Here is a 13,775-nt window from a genome sequence, read left to right as displayed (position 1 = left end):
TACGTTGTAAATCTACCAAAGCCTTTCTTTCACAAAGCAGTGAATAAATATATCTACTGTGTTTTGTTTCAGATGGTTAGCTCTTTTCCTGTCTCTGAAAGCATCCTACAGGCTCCATCACATGCGCTCCTGGATGGAGACCGATGGGGAGAAACAGCAGGGGTCGTGTTGTCTGAGGAACAGGGATTTCTTGCTTGATGTAAATCTCCCGCTGTCTTTCCCTAACTTGCACAGCTGCACTTTGCTGCAGGTAAGCAAACATCCTGTGATGTGGAGACAGTAGCAAATCCTTATGAGTGAGAAATGATTAAAAACTTTCTATCCTTATAGAACAGAAGAAAACAAACTTGGAAACAGGATGACTTTATTATCTGTGTTATTAGACATAGTTAATAAAGTTCAGAGTGCTGAACAGAAAAATAGTTTGACTACTTTCTTCCTCCCATGTGGTGATATATTCCAAAACTTGCTATAAAAACCAAATGAGTTGTTTTAGAAGTCAAAAATATTACCAGAGCAAGAGAACTAGACTCATGATTTGTCAGGGGTGGATTCTACATGTAAGCTTAAGAGATTTGTAATGTTTTTCTACATGTTAGATGCTTGTTTTCTGACTGAAACCAGTTCTGTTCTTCTCCAATTCAATACATTGTTGCAGCAGAGACTTCAGCCTAGCAGCATCTCAGAGTTGGTGGACAAGCATTATCAATGGTGTCTTTCTAGTCTGAAATTAGCTTCTGCTGCTGTATGGTAAACTCTAAATGTGCTCATCTTACTGTGTAATGCAAGGTCATTTCCTCTAATCTTTTGTCTGGGATGTGTGTGAAGGTTTTGTCGTCTTATGACTAAATTGCTGTTGATTTCCCAAGTTAGGTTATAGCTCCATTGATTTGTTTCACTGGGAAATAAGTTCACAAAAGTGCTGGTGCAGAGTCAGGAAAGCATCCTAGGGCAGTTAGCAGATACGTGGTACAAAAATCTGTTCTAAAATTGAGATTGTGCCAAATTTCTCTAGGGAATATTGCTTCTGTTCATGAGTGTGGAAGGGGAAAGGAGATAGCCAGAATTCAATTGAATAGCTTGTAAAGGAAGTTGAAATTGAAGACGCATAAGCAGTAGGAAACCAGCCTTGGGCTTGGTGTCATGTTTTGCAGCGTTAACAGCAAAGCCAACAAAATGAGTCCTGCTAGTTATTAAACAAAGAGCAAGCCAAGTGAGTGTGTGTGCCAGTTAACTCTGGTGTGCTGGTGTTCAAATATCCTGTGTTTCCATGTCTAGCTTGCTGCAATGTCTCCATGATATGGATTTTCTTTCAGCTAGTTTTTTTTAAGATTACATTCAGCTATTTGTATACTGACTGTGTATGCTTATATCTGAAACTATACTGTAGCTCTGTCCTCTTGTTGGTATGGCTAAGGAAAACTTGGGTGGTGTCATAAATGTTGCAGCCTAATAGTAAAGGAGTAGAAGATGATATCAGAAGTTGTATGCACTTAAAGAAGGTGGCATTCATTTTCACATATGTAGAAAGACAATATAGATTTTTACATAGCCTTTGGGTTAATGTGTATAAATATTAAAATGAAAGTTGTATTTTCTTAAAGAACAGAAGGTGAGTTACATAAATATTAAATATGAGATGTGGAATATGCACATGTAGGTTTTAATATTAACAATGAAAAGTAAAGCATTTGGATAGGCTACAGACTCACCTGTACCACAACCTGGCAAGACTTAAGCATTTAATTTGGTTTCTCCAAATAATTTCCATTCTTTGAGGAAGTCATTACTTGTGTCTCGGGGGTCCCAGTGCTGTGCCTGTGGGTAACTAGTGACTGGTGTAACCAGTACCTTTTACATAGAAAACAGCAAGCTGAGGAGCAAAGTTCATCAGTGTGTGCAATACAGCACGTTTCTGATAACCCCAGTAAATCTAAAGAAGTTTAGCCCCACAGTTATGACAGATTCTTTAGAACTGTTTTGTAACCTGCATGTTAGACAAATTGCCACCTAAAGTCACTTTAAAATAAGCTATGTTTGCAGAATTTTGCTTGCACAGCTCACATAGAGAACATCTTTAAAAAAACACCTCAAAACCAAAGGGAGAGTTGAAAGACAAACAGCCCTTTACATGCCTATCTTTTAGCAGCACACATCATTGTGAGTGAAAATTAACTCACTTTTTTATCTTAGCCCAAATTTGAGAAACTTTCCATTTAAAATTCCTGAGGCTTCCTCTAGGGCTTCATAAGATAGTAACACGTAGGGAGTGAGGAGGGGGAGAAACAGAGGAAAAAGGAAATGGTATAAATCTGGAAAGGCTTTTCTTAACTGCTCAGATCAGCATTTCCGATATGAGACAAACTATGAAAATAAGTCAGCAGATAAAAAAACCCACATTTATTTTTAATAGATCTTTCTGAAATTGAGGTAACATCTGTCTAAAGATAGTATGAGTTTCTTCAGGTAAACACAGAAATCCTTTGCAGTGTGAGCTCTGTTCATTCCCCTTACTCTGCACCTCCAAAACATATGTATTAATTTGTATACTTTGATTTAAATTAATATAAAATCTGATCTGTTGAGATGAACCCTTCTCTGCTTTGCTTTCCTAATTTTCGTTCTCTGAAAAAATTAGGAGTTGTAATGAGTTTAAGATGCTGGTAGCAATCACCCATGTTTATGTGCAGCTCTGTTTGCAATATAGGAAAGCCTCTTTCAACACTTACTTTGGATTGCATGGTTGCAGTAGATGTGTACATTCTTATTTTTTAACAATCCTCCTCTTCGGTTCTTGGCTTTGTTGTACTAAGGCATATAATCCATTTCAGAGCTGTGGCTGTGTTCAGTTCTGTAACCTTACCTGGGCTTTTCCATGAATGTAACTGATGGGAGGCTGGTTTGTGCTGCTACTGTTATATCTGGTGTCTGCTCTGTTCACGAATACTTACTGCCTGAGTACGTCATGGAATTCAGAGTGGGGTGTTTCTTATATGACCTGCTCATAATTTGTACACAGAAAGCATGGCGCCAAAAACCAGATTAATGCCCTTGTACAAGACCTACTTTTAATACTGTGTGCATACAAAAATAATATTTTTCTCTTATTTTGGATACCTTCTTGGAAGTTTTCCTTTATGTTTCTTGCCGGGTATTTCTAATTGGGCTAAAGCTGTCATCGATGGCTCTTCAATATTGGCTTCCAAAAGAGAATTAAGTAACAAATGTGTATAGGTTTGGAAGTACAGTTCATTAGCTTCCTCTGTATCCATTTCTTGTACTCTAACTTTCCAGGAAATAAAGTTAAGGAACCCCTCTGACAACCAAGCCACTATCAGTGTGCCAGTGCTTGCTGTTGTAAGACTTACTGGAAACCTCTCATGACTCTGTGCAATGCTGATTCTTCGTTGTATAATCAGCTGTACTCCCAGGGTCTGGGCCGGGGTGGGAAAGGCAGGGGCTTTGAGCTAAGGCGGTTGTTCTGTCTAGTAGCCTGCTGTTGCTGAGAGAAGTCACTCTTCCTCTCTGAGCCTTGCTGTCCTTTCATTACTCCCAGCCACTGAATCCTGCCTCTGCTGATCTGGGCTGGCACTGTCACATTGCGGCATGACCTGCCCACAGAAAACTTTCGACTTTCATTATCTGTTGAATTTGTTCTCTGATTAGATGTGTAGCTAAATACGCTTGTGGAGGGGTGTGCCGGGTGATACAACCAGCACAAGAAGTGGCATAACTTTGTCGTGGGAAGGGACTCCCCCTTTTTGGCAGCAGTGTTTGTGCATTGTTGCCGCCATTTTGGGTCCTCAGATGAGTAGGCCAGCATTCGCGTCTCTCCACAGGCCTGTACTCCCAGCCTTGCATTGCCCACTCTGCTGTTTCAGCACACAGCCTGTTTTACCAGGTGGTAAAACAGATCACAAAACTAACTTGGAGTGGAGGGTTTGTTTTCATCTTGATCAGCATCTTGATGAATACAGACAACTAGGCCAACAAGAAGAGCCTCTGTGGGGACAGGAGTGAACATGTGAAGCGGTTGTTGTTTAAGCTAGCATTACTGATAAAGAATTGCCAGCTGAGTAAGAGCCTGTCTTTGGGGTCACTTCATATTATTCAGCGTGGCCCAAGCTTTGACCTGTGCTTTTTAGCCCTGCTGAGTGCCAATGAAAGGCTATTGTCAGCTCTTTCTGTTCTCACCTTTTATACAGAGGAGCAGATGTTCAGTCAGAGAGTACAAACTTTCTTTTACCAGCTGCAGACCACAAGTCACACTGGTAGCAGCTGAAAGACCCACTTACATGCTAGGTTTGACTGATTGTATTCCTTAGGTGGTGCTAGCACATATGTACAGTAAGACTATTTTTCTCTCTTTGAGCAGGTTCCAAATTATATGTACTAGCCATCTGCATCTCGCCCAGTGAATCTACATCTGGAAATAGAAAGGGCCTAGGATGCATGATCCGTAATAGACTACTGCTGTGGATGTTTTGACATACATAGAAATGCATATATCCCGTGTATGATATGATATATACAAGGTGTCTGTATCTGTCATGTACCCTGATATTTAGAACTTCAAACACTGGGATTTTAGAAAACTGGGAGGCTATGTAAAATAAAAGTAGCATGCAATCGCTTTTAGTGTGTTAGGAACTGGGCAGAACAATGCAAAGCTTTTGATACTGTTTACATTTTACTTAAGTGAACTGCTAGAATTGTCAGGGGAGCACATCCTGTCATCCTATGGCAGTGAGAGGTATACCTCTTAACGTTTCTTTTTTTTGTTGCTTGTTTCCTACAGTATGCAGAATAATGCTCTGCGTACTATAGGAAGCAATTATTCATAACAGTATATAAAAATTGATCACTGAATAGAGAAGGGTCAGAATAAAAACTAAGTAGCAAAAATGGCTTGGTCTTAAGCAGTTTATTTCACTGTTTGATGCAGATATTTACAATAAAAAGGAACTAACTGATGCAAGCAAAGAAAATTTAGGTTTCTGTTATTTTTCTGCGTAGAGTTGAGCATCTTCAGAGAGCTCTCCTTTCTTTAAACTGCAGCGTCATCTCAGTGCCACTTTTGAGTCAGTATCTTTTTCTGTATTAAAAGGATATTGCTACACCTGTGGCAAATGCCAGGTTTTTACACATGGGTGTGTTCATATGTGTAAGCAACCGTACTAGCACCTTGAAGTTCTTCAGCATAAAATTCAGAGCCGTTTTGCACAGGAAAGGAAGAAAAGGTTAGAAAAGATGAAAGTCCAAAGATATCGATTCAGTCTCATTTAGAGTCTTAATTTTTTTTCTCTGCCAAATTTCATTTTACCCATGCTTCAGAATACACAAAGGAATAGCTACGAAACAGCTTGAGGATCAGACCTACTAGAATATTCCCATGCTTCCTTCATTATAAATGCTAAGGTGCAAAGGTTCAATGAGGAAAATTTTGTTTCTGGTACCAACTGAGTGTAGAGGCAAGTATTGATATGAGCTATTCTGATTTCAGCCATTTCAGAATTTGAATGTTCTGATAATTACACAAAGATCCTGTGCATTGTCACTGCAGCAGATGTGCAGAGTTTCCTTTTTCAAAGGGAAATATTTGGTGAATGTCCTTTGTCTTTCTCATGGGTGATCAGAAGATTTAAGAGGAGTTTTTCTTTATAGACATAGTAACTTCTTAATTTTAATTTTGTTTTCAGAACCTTGTGTTCAGTAGTCACTGTAAAGCAGTTACTGGCTATTCAGATCACGTCATACATCGAAGGAGATCAGCTACCTCATGTGTACGGTGCTGCCAGGTGACTGAGCTGCCGTCCTTCCTGTGCATAGCCAGTCCACGGGTAAGTCCAAGTTAAGTTGTAAATTATGTATTTTCTATTGTGTTTTAAATCTTGTTAGAATTGTGTCTTAGGAACAGGATGATCTATTACTTTCTTTTGGTTGGGAAAAACTGTTGTGAGGATATCCTTTTGCTCCTGTATTCATAGTGGGTTTTTTCATAGGGGAAGTGACTGTAATGTGTACTGAAGGGAAAAGGAAAGTTGTAAGATGCACCCAACAGGAGTTATTCTGAGATACATAGATTTCACTTTCTCTCCTAGGACCAAAAGCAGTAGAATTATAGAAGAGGTTATTCCCCAGTAATCTAAGGGGAAGATGTAAGTATGATATGAATAGAATGGGTTGATTGGTCAGCTCTGACGAAAGGGGGCTGAGGAGCAATGCTGTTTTGAAAAGGATGTTCATTTTCTCTCATTGCCTCAGTTTATGCGGTGAAAAGGAAGCACCAAATTGTAATACATAAGGATTACTTGAGTTGGCGTTTTTCTAAATCTTTTGGATATCAAGCGGTACTGCTTGGGTTTGTCCGTTATGTATTAACTGAAGTTTGAAATTACTTTAGCTGAAGTTTCCTGGGCGGACACAAGAGATCTGTGTAAGTCTATGGCTATTGTGTTCCGTGTTGTTGGATATTGACAAAGCTGGACAAAATGTACTTTTATTACCAGGCCACCCAGATGTTACATTCTTTAGTCACTGTTGATGTACTTGCTGTAGGCTTGATCAAATGGGGCTGCATGTGCAATTATAGATTTGCATCTGGAGGAGGTTGGATGGCAAGTACAACTCTCTGCTTATTACCTACACGCTGCTGCTTGAGCTGAATTCATCTGTGCCTGCAGCTCTAGGGGCCAGGAATCCAACTGAACTTCACAAAGCCACATATCACCTCCCAGTCACAACATATTACCTGGTTCAAGAACAAGCAGCTATTCCGAGAGTAAATTGTGAAAACCCCTTCTCCTTCAGATTCCTTTGATTTTTCGCTCTTTGTACCTAAATTTGCATTATCGATGAAGAATCTGTTGACTGCTTCACCTACATCAGGAAGGGAGGAGGGGGGTATAGAAGGCTACATATGAAGGGAAAGGGAGAGGCAAGGGGAGATTGTATCTGACATTTATTCTAGTGAATAAAAATTACTTGTTTTGGTTTGGCTGGTATATAAAGATGATTAAGTGGAGGCATGGCTTTTTGTTTCTAGGAATACAAAGACTTAGTTTTACGCTTGTTAGAAACTTTTGGCAGGAGTGAGAAGACCTGAAACAGCAGAAATAGCACATATGTTCTCAGAAAACGATAGCCTTCTGTTGTTGTTTGACCTGTGATGCATTTTGGGAAGTTAATGGAGCGAATGATAGAAATAGGAGCGTATGTTTATGTAGCAGCTATGGATTGGTGAAGAGGAGGTTAGTGTTGTAGTTTTCTTTCTATGCAGGCAATTTTCCTGAGTACAGATAGGTCTTAATCACCAAAAAAGGTACCTTGCAGGATGGATCCTTGTATTCTCATTAAGAAGCTGATTAATTCAGTTTAGAACAATATCGTTTGGTTTAGCCTCAAAAGTTCCCAGTGTGTCAGAGATATTGTGGTGAGAAGTGGTTTTGGCATCTCGCGACGTCTGAAAGGTTAACTTTGCATTCAGATAATGCAGGAAGAAATTTAACAATTACCCAACTAAAATAAATTTTGTATTTAAGCTGGCAATGCAATCATATATTGCTGTCACTATTTTTTCATGTATTTCTGAACTGTGACTGTTGCATTCAATCAGTTTGACAATAATTTGTTGACATAGGAGGGTTTAGTACCAAGGACTATCCTACCTTTTATTATGAGTAAAACCACAAAAATAAACCTGGGAAAAAAAAAACCCTTTTAAAACTGCACCATGACAAAAAGGAGAGATGGGGAACATGGACAAGCTTGAATGGAAGAATTTTTTTTTTAATCTGTTTCAGAAATGTGTTATTTTTTTCTTGTAAGGCATGTAAAAGATGGATAGCTCTACCCTAGAAGTATGTGTACGCATTTTAAAAAGTGTGAACCTCACAGTAAAGATATAATTATGTCCTCACATGTCAGTGTTATACCGGCTGCATGGGAAGATCAGTTCTTGTTAATGTAGAAACTGCACTGAGGCACATACAGAGTTCATCTCAAGATTGTCTCTTACTAACTCTTCCTTTAGGTGAGATATTACTGAAATGTAGCTTGTAAAATTTTATGATGTGACTTTGTTTTTCTTTTAAGAATCCTAGTGTACAAATCTCCATATTGATTTCAGTAGATAAGCCATATTTCTGTATCAGAAATTAGTCTGCTCAGTTTTGTGTGTAGTGGCTGCCTGTCCGAGGTGTCCTAGAAATAAATACGACAAGTTGTCTCTGCTTGAAAGAGTATTTGTTCCAGTCTATCCAGGGTAGAAATATGAACTGAAATGTGATGGTTAGTGGTGTCCCTTAAGCAACCTAAGCCTGTACCATCGTTCATGGTGTTCATCAGTGTTCAGGCAACAAGACTTGCTTGCATTCTGAATTGAGAGGTTTTGCGCTCTCCCACAAAAGTCAGTCTTATGCTTTGACTGCAGATGGCAGTACAAGATAGCATCAACTCTAACAGTATCTTTTTAGTAGAAACATGTACAAAGTCTTAACACAGACCCTTTCACTTTGCAGTGTTTCATGTGGCTGTGCATACAGACCTGTAAGCCAGTCTGGTTTAAAAATATCTCCTGACATCTTGCAAAACAATGGCTTTACCATTATTGCTAAGATTTTAATATGCTTTTTTGGGTTTATTTGGATATGTACTATAATTGTGCTCATGAATCTGTTTAAACAATTGTTTGGCCCTTGCAAAGAGAAGTCTCTGTGAGATGTGTTTATTCCTGTAAAACAGGAGTGGACCACAGGCTTCCACCCAGAAGATCTTGCTTAATATCTTGCTTCGAGTTAGTTGGTAAGTGCTCAGAGAGGAGCAGCTAGCATCTGAGCTACTAGGCAGTCCGTACTGAGGTATGGGTTGCTCCCTTCACCTTACAATTTTGAAGTACAGTATTTAAAACTGTTGATATTTAACCTATTTTATTGTTAAGCTTAACTATTTTAGTTAAGCCGTTAAAATATTTTCATTTGCATGATATAATTTATATATATTATTCTCAATATGTAGCGGTTAATCATGTCACGCTAGAGTAAGCTGGAACAAGAAGTTAAAACCCCTTCAAATCCATAAAAGCTTTTCATCTGCAATACAAAGATAGTTCTCTTCCTGTGTTTAATGTTTCAATTGTCCCGTTATCACACTAGTTCCCATCCCTGCTCAATTCTCCAGAAACTCTGCTGCTTACTGTTCACCACCAAACCCTACAGCCTCCCACACTGTTTCTTCCTACATAGCTCTGCCTCCTTTCTTAAAATGTGAAAACCCACAAGTTTGATTTCCTCTCTGTTAATTTTTGTTACATTACTTTTTGTAGCCCCATACATAAGGTCATTTTGCAGTGTTAGGATTCATGACAAGATTTTTTACTATAATATTTGTTGAAGAAACCTACAAAACATTGCAAATTTATAACTTTTCTCTGTTATAACTCCATACTGTAAGGTTAATTAATACTACATTTTAGTTTCAATTCTAAGTGAGTTTACAACACATTATTAAGTTTCTAGATAGTGTGTGAAAGTTTCTACTAGCTTTCTTTTGTAAACTTTTTTATAAGTAGCTTTTGGAAACACTTACCCCAGAATGTTGGCCCAGAACAGACTTATATTCAGAAAAGATAGGAAGAAGTTGGCAACCTGCATTTTATTGGAAAGATTCTTGTGCTAGGTGGTGAATTGTTTTGTGTTTATATTTGTGTGAAAGTGTTATAATTGTTGTATTTGCTTTAGATCATATGGTTTAACTCTTGGTGAAGTATCTAAAGAAAAACCCAGCAGAGTAGACTGTCCTGGTAGATGCACCATGGCTCAGTTAATGCTTCTGCTTTTTATTACTTCAGTATATTGAAGTTGTCCCTTACCCTGGTAAGGGAGAGATAAGGCAAAGCTATAGACTGTACAAACGACAGCCTTGTCTGCTGGAGTGAACTCTTTACTCAAGGACCTTACGGCCATTGGGCATACAGCTGTTTGGCTAACGTGGACCTTCCACCCTCTGTCCAGATTTGGGTGGATGGAGCAGAGCAGGGAGAGTTAAACTGATGGAGCCATTCTGGAATAGCTTGCATGGCATGAAATCAGAGTTCCTGTGTTTGCAACACTGGTCTGTCCAGCTGTGTTTTATGTACTGAAGCAGGTAATAGGATCAGGCATTCATAGAATGGCCAGGAAAAAAAAGATGGTCATCCTGTGTTCACTTGCACTGCTTTTGTGGCCCACTTCTGTTCAAATCAGCTGTCAAGCCCAAGAAATGTGCTCTTCCAAAATGGGACTTTTTTTCTGTTCATTTTTTCCTTCCTAATTATTGTATCTTACCAATTTTAAATTATCACATTAATTTCTGTTAAGAATGATATGTAAATCTCATCTCTGCTAGGCAAATACTTGATTGTGAAGGGCAAAAATAAAAATAAGAAAAAGAAATCTAGGCAAAATGAGAGGTGCGGCAAGGATATTATTATTTTACCCTCAGCTTTGCTATCAGTTGTGTAGCAATTGGCACAAGGCGTTGTTTATCAAAAGGTAAGAAGTCTGTGCCTGGTTGTTCACAGTACTTTTTTTGTGGTATGGGAGATGTTGCATCTTTGCTTATTTTAAGCCCAGCCTGAGATTGTTTTCCATTTGTACATGTCAGTAATGATTTCACTTTAAAATTTGATCCTGTGGGAAGGTATCTGAATTGGGGATTTGGGCATGAGGGGAAATCTGAACAAGAATATTGATTATTATTTTACTTGTAGGTAACAGCTGTGCCACTGGAGTTCTACTGCAATGACCGAAGTGCAGAATATGAGCGCAGGGCACTAAAGGAAGGAGGAAGTCTTGAAGCAAAGCAGTGTGTACTCAATGGAGCCCCTGAGCTAGCTGCTGACTGGCTGAAGCAAAGCTCTCAGTTCTTCCCAGAGTATCCAGGAGGGCTGTTAGGGATCAGGCCTCAGAATGGCTGGTCTTTTATCAGGATACCAGGTAGGTTTGGAGGTTGTCATGGAACAGAGATGAGATAAGTAAGGACATCTGCTCTTCAGTGGTGATTATGCTTGGTTATGGGCTTTTTGAAGGGGTGGGGGTGGATGTGTGTGTGGTTTTCCTCCTGAGTGAAAGTTGACTCTGGAATCTTAAAATACACTGTGATTTCACATCCTCTGTCTGGAGTAAAGCTGTCAATGGATACTGAACAAGTCTAGTACAAACTTTTCTAATGCTTACGAACCTCTCTAGCGTGTCAGCCCTCCAAATGACTGTAGAGAGATGGATTTGCTTACCAAAGCATGGTCTGCTCTCACAACCAAATACTATTTTGAGGTTGGAGATAGGAAAATTGCAGGAAACATAATAGTCATGCCTTGCCTCCTAGTGTGTTGGAAGATCTTCGTATTGACCTGAGAGATCTTTTGTTAGTCTTCCTAGTGAAAGGATAAACATTACTTGTAGCTGTCTACCATGAGAAGGTCAGTTTGGCGACCAAATTCAGAGGAAGTTGGCCTGGAAAACAAGGCATGAGGGATTTACTGAGTTTCTGTTGGAATAATGGTGACTTACTCATACTTCCTGGTAAAGTGGGAAAAAGGTACCAGTGTACTAGTAAAGTAAATGCACTTATTTTTTTTCATAGCATTAGCCTAAAGTAATCGAAGATTTGCTAGAATTTGATTGCCAACACTGCAGTGACTTTCATGGGCTGGACACACTCTAGGTGTTGGAAGATGGTCCTGAGCAGCCAACAGAGTTCTGCACAAAGTACTTGAGATCTGAGAGATAGCCAAGAGGAAAAACAGCTTACGCTGCCAGATGCTAAGTTATTCCCAGACCCTTTTGGGTCAAGGATGTTTGGCAGGGGAAGTTAGTACAGTAAAAGGAAAATGGCCTTTTGCTTGCTACAGTCCGGTTTAAGAAGGTACCTCCTAAGCCCTTGGAGTCATTTGAAGCACATGCACGTTTGTACCTATGTAATGGAGGAACCATTTTTCATGAGCTTGCACTAGATTAATGTTCAATGACAGACGACGATTTTTCTAGTTTCTTCAGGAATTCATTGAATTGTTTATCAGTTATTTGGAAACAGAAGATGAATAGCTGTAGCAGAAAGGAGGGAAATACCGAAGGGATAAATTAAGGTAGAAGGCTGACTTCATCATCAGCAAAAATTTGTAGAGGAATAAAGATGGGGTACAAGAAGCTTACGGGACTGAGTGAATAGGTGCAAGGTTAGACAAATTGTTCTCAAAACACAACAAATAATTTGGTTGAGAAGGTGGTTGGGATGAGTGTTACGTAAAACTGGCTTAATTTAGGAGGTGTTGGAGCTCAAAGTGGATTAAAAAAAAGTAGGTTTTTACGGCTGTGTTTTAATTAGATGGAAAGTAGCATTCAAACCTAAACATTTGAAGAGGGGAGGGCACATAAGACAACAGGACAGCTGTGTTTATATGTGCAGGAGCAGTCACAGTGCATTGCAGAAAGTGACTGATGTGCTGAAGGAGCTGTTTACAAGGCTGAAGTCTACCAAGTGTTGAATGGAATGGTAGGTGTGAAGGTCTACGGTAAATAGGTGACAAGAATAAAGGGGGATACCTCTCTCCTAACCCTGATCTATCCTCTCCCAGACTCAGCATTCCCAGTGTCCTGGCAGCAGGCTCAGCTGCGATCACTGTGGGAATCTCTTGAGGCTTTTCCTGTTCTTTGAAAGAAAAATGGTCCTGGATTAAATGGCAGGAAGTGTCTGAGTCCTTTTAGCATCGATAAAAAGCACCGGCCTCACTGGCTGTTTACTGTGAGAGCCAGCTAGCTCCTCACTGACCCCATTGTGCCGTGCAGACTGTCGGGAGGGGAACTAGGGGTGTCAGCTGGAACCCAGACTTTATCTCTCTTTCCTCTACTTTTTGCATGTTCCGAGGCACTTTTTCTCATTCGCCAGAGAGTGGTAAGCCCAGCTACAGCCATTGCTCCCGACTGGGGTTATTTCGAGTCACAATAATTTGTAACTATTTTTCCCACTGTATCCCCTTGTAGATAATTTATGTCCATGTCCCTGCATGGCTGGAGACAGGGCCTTTTTTTCAGACTGAAAGCCATACAATATGATGTTACCGTTAATTTCTTTTTGGTCTGGTTCTCTTTTCTTGTTTATTTCATAAAGTGCTGAAGCACCCAAAAATTGCATCTAAGGGAGAGTTATTTGACATGCAGTCCAGGACTCTAACTCCTGACTGGCTTAAACAAAGTTCCTTTGATGTGATTTTAAAAAAACTTAATTTAAAAAAAAAAAACCACCAAAGGTACTGTTATTGGAAGTTTTCACCAATCATTAAAAATGGAAAATGTAGAATTGCAATTTTGGAAATCCCATTTAAAAAAGAAGCAAACTGCCTTTTTCTTCCCCCAAGGTAAAAGGGAATGAGAAATGGAAGTGAGAGAAAGTAGAGGAAGAAGACACTTTTTTTTTTTCCTCTTTTGAATAACTGTGATGTTTTTTATGATGGCATGAATGAAGTACGTTTTCTGTTACCACTTTCCAGAATTTGTCCTTTGAAGCACTAGGTGGCAGAGTTTAAGCATACAAAAATATTTGATCTTGGAAAACAATGGTATCAAGATAGTATGCTTAAGGATGCCAAGTTAAAGTCAAATGGTTTTCTCTTCCAGAGTTGACTTCTTTTGTTAGTTCTGTTTTTCTTTCCTAAAAAACCCTAACTTTCTCAGCAGTGCAGTCTGCTCTGATGCTGAGATATTGGACAAATTATGAACTGTTAACAAGTTGCTAACTTTTCA

At 39.3% G+C, this 13,775-nt stretch overlaps 1 protein-coding gene across 1 annotated transcript in view; it reads left to right on the top strand.

Annotated features, from left to right (window-relative positions):
* INO80 (INO80 complex ATPase subunit) overlaps nt 1-13,775 on the top strand; it is a 66,303-nt gene that overhangs the window by 33,351 nt on the left and 19,177 nt on the right. The window contains exons 24-26 of the mRNA XM_075105575.1: nt 73-250; nt 5,700-5,840; nt 10,748-10,973. Of these exons, the coding sequence (XP_074961676.1) occupies nt 73-250; nt 5,700-5,840; nt 10,748-10,973 (545 nt within the window). The remainder of the gene's footprint in view (nt 1-72; nt 251-5,699; nt 5,841-10,747; nt 10,974-13,775) is intronic.

The sequence above is a fragment of the Phalacrocorax aristotelis genome, chromosome 10 (genome assembly GCF_949628215.1).
Source record: "Phalacrocorax aristotelis chromosome 10, bGulAri2.1, whole genome shotgun sequence".
Taxonomy (NCBI): domain Eukaryota; kingdom Metazoa; phylum Chordata; class Aves; order Suliformes; family Phalacrocoracidae; genus Phalacrocorax; species Phalacrocorax aristotelis.
Note: the sequence above shows the minus strand (reverse complement) of the source record. Positions and strands in the feature narration are given on the sequence as shown.